We start from the raw sequence: 2310 nt of genomic DNA on the forward strand, positions 1-2310 counted from the left end.
GTGCTCTGAAAGGAACATGTGCCATGCATGCATAACGTTAGAAACAAAACAGATCGAAAGTTTCTTTTATGATTTGTAATCAAAAGGCCAAAGAATTAACGTCCGAAGAACGAGATTATATTTAGAAAGCGTCATACAGTACCGTGGCAATCCATCGCCGGATTAACTCCATAAATCGTGGGGGTTTAAGGAAGGGTTTTAGCTATTCAGAGTCAGCCACCCATTGAAAATGAATCGTTGTCCAGTTAAGAAGCATGGAGAGAGAGAGAGAGAGAGAGAGAGAGAGAGAGAGAGACTTACATACCTTTTTTCATAGATGGTATGGCTCAGAGTGTCTCCTTCGTCTCTGCTGCCGACTATCCCAGTTGACTAACTACTAGGCAAATCTCTCGCTGCCTCGGTCAATATAGGCACAATAAAATTTTCAAGAAACTTGCCTGTTCAAATTCCCGCTGCCCTAGCAGGCCTGTCTATGCTCACAAACATATGTGTAAGTTTGCATATATATATATATATATATATATATATATATATATATATATATATATATATATATATATATATATATACAGAATTCATCCTAAGAGCAGATGCATTTTCAATTAGGTATGTCAAAGCTAAGACCCCCTCTCTCTCTCTCTCTCTCTCTCTCTCTCTCTCTCTCTCTCTCTCTCTCTCTCTCTCTCTCTTGGGAGGAGGGGTGGGGTTAGATGACCACGAGATCACAACAGCGTAACAGCCGCACTTCCGGTATACGGCCAACCCTTGAACTCAGCGTAGGGAGCCTCGGTTTGTCTTGAAGGTAAAATATAATTTCATGACCGGCGAAGCTACGCTGCGACTCTCTTCATTTAGCTCCTGAAGAACTTCACTCTCAAGATTCGTGCTCTCAAAAGGAACCCCTAAATCATCCAATTATTCCCATCGTTACGAATATCTCTAATTTATCGTCCATATTTGAAATCTTATATCGTCCATATTTGAAATCTTATGTAGGTTACGTAGAACGTAACAGATGAGGCAAGATTATTTTTCGTTGTTAATTTCGTGTGGAAAAAAAATTATAGTAATGATTTATCTTACTCAACGGCATTCATCATACAAGTATATCTTGTCTGTGTCAAAATGGCGTCACAAAATCTTAGGTGAAGTGACAGAGATACCCGTCTACTGAAATCATGTCTATACATATGCTTACAACCTTTCATACAAAATCGCTTTAATGTGTATTATACTATATGCACGCATGAGACCTGTCGTGTATTATTATTATTATTATTATTATTATTATTATTATTATTATTATTATTATTATTATTATTATTATTTCAGCAGATGAAACCAATTCACATCGGTAAAGAATGGATAAGCATCAACATGTACAAGTGTGAGCGTTCAGTAATCTCCATTAGAAGATAAACAAGATATGAAAACTTTATATCCACTAAAACTATTCTCTCTCTCTCTCTCTCTCTCTCTCTCTCTCTCTCTCTCTCTCTCTCTCTCTCTCTCTCTCTCTCTCTCTCTCTCTCTCTCGAATTAAAAACATTCTCCTTCACCCAAAACATGTAAAAACATAAAAGCGAATATTTATTACCTAAAATAATTTCACATTCACTTAACGAAGACCATCGCACAAAAACTCTTGGGCAACTTGAATTTGGAGCTGGTTGATAATCTCCATGCTCTAAATTCAAGTCAGCATGGAGCTGGTTGTTTTGAATTTTTACCGAACACCAGAAATATCGAGTCAAAACAAGGTTTATCTCTTATCGCACTTCCTTTTGAGAAAATCTGCTTCCTTTCATTGAATCTTGGTAGAAATCTTCTGGAAGCCCAATGACATTCAATAGATTACTGTATAAAAAAAAAATGATCACAAGAATTTACTTACCCGTGGCTAGCACTGCGCTTAAAACTATCCAGTGCCTCATAACTCCCGCCCGTTCTTCGAAAACAAGCTAAAAAAAAAAAAATTAGGCTTCACTCCCCTCGCCTGTAGCAGCTATCGAAACACAACCTCTTTTCGACACCACTCACACACTACTGACTGAAGCCACCTGCCTGCCGCGGCCGCCTCTGCGCCCCTCAGACATTACAGCGCTGACCCGCACCTGGGCCGGGGGCCAGGTGCTGGTCGGGGGAAGGGAGGGGTTGAGGGGGGGACCTGTGGATTCTGTGTAGAGCTACGAGGAGTTGGAAGGGGGTTGGGGGATGGAGGCTTCTCACTTCCCGGAGGATTTTACCCATGGATGTGATCGTACCTGTTACGCTTTTCTTCTTAACAACGATCTGCTTTCCGTCAGCCAC

The 2310-nt window shown here is 40.2% G+C and overlaps 1 protein-coding gene across 3 annotated transcripts in view; it reads right to left on the bottom strand.

The window, feature by feature from the left end:
- Nucleotides 1-2081, bottom strand: part of LOC136847656 (seizure protein 6 homolog) — a 73951-nt gene extending 71870 nt beyond the window's left edge. Inside the window, exon 1 of one of the 3 annotated variants that reach the window (XM_067119452.1) lies at nt 1895-2081. In XM_067119452.1, the coding sequence (XP_066975553.1) occupies nt 1895-1934 (40 nt within the window). In that variant the 5' untranslated portion in view covers nt 1935-2081. The remainder of the gene's footprint in view (nt 1-1894) is intronic. The other 2 variants (XM_067119454.1, XM_067119453.1) reach the window with 2 other exon arrangements.
- Nucleotides 2082-2310: the final 229 nt, after the last annotated feature.

Source organism: Macrobrachium rosenbergii, chromosome 17 (genome assembly GCF_040412425.1).
Source record: "Macrobrachium rosenbergii isolate ZJJX-2024 chromosome 17, ASM4041242v1, whole genome shotgun sequence".
Classification (NCBI taxonomy): Eukaryota; Metazoa; Arthropoda; class Malacostraca; order Decapoda; family Palaemonidae; genus Macrobrachium; species Macrobrachium rosenbergii.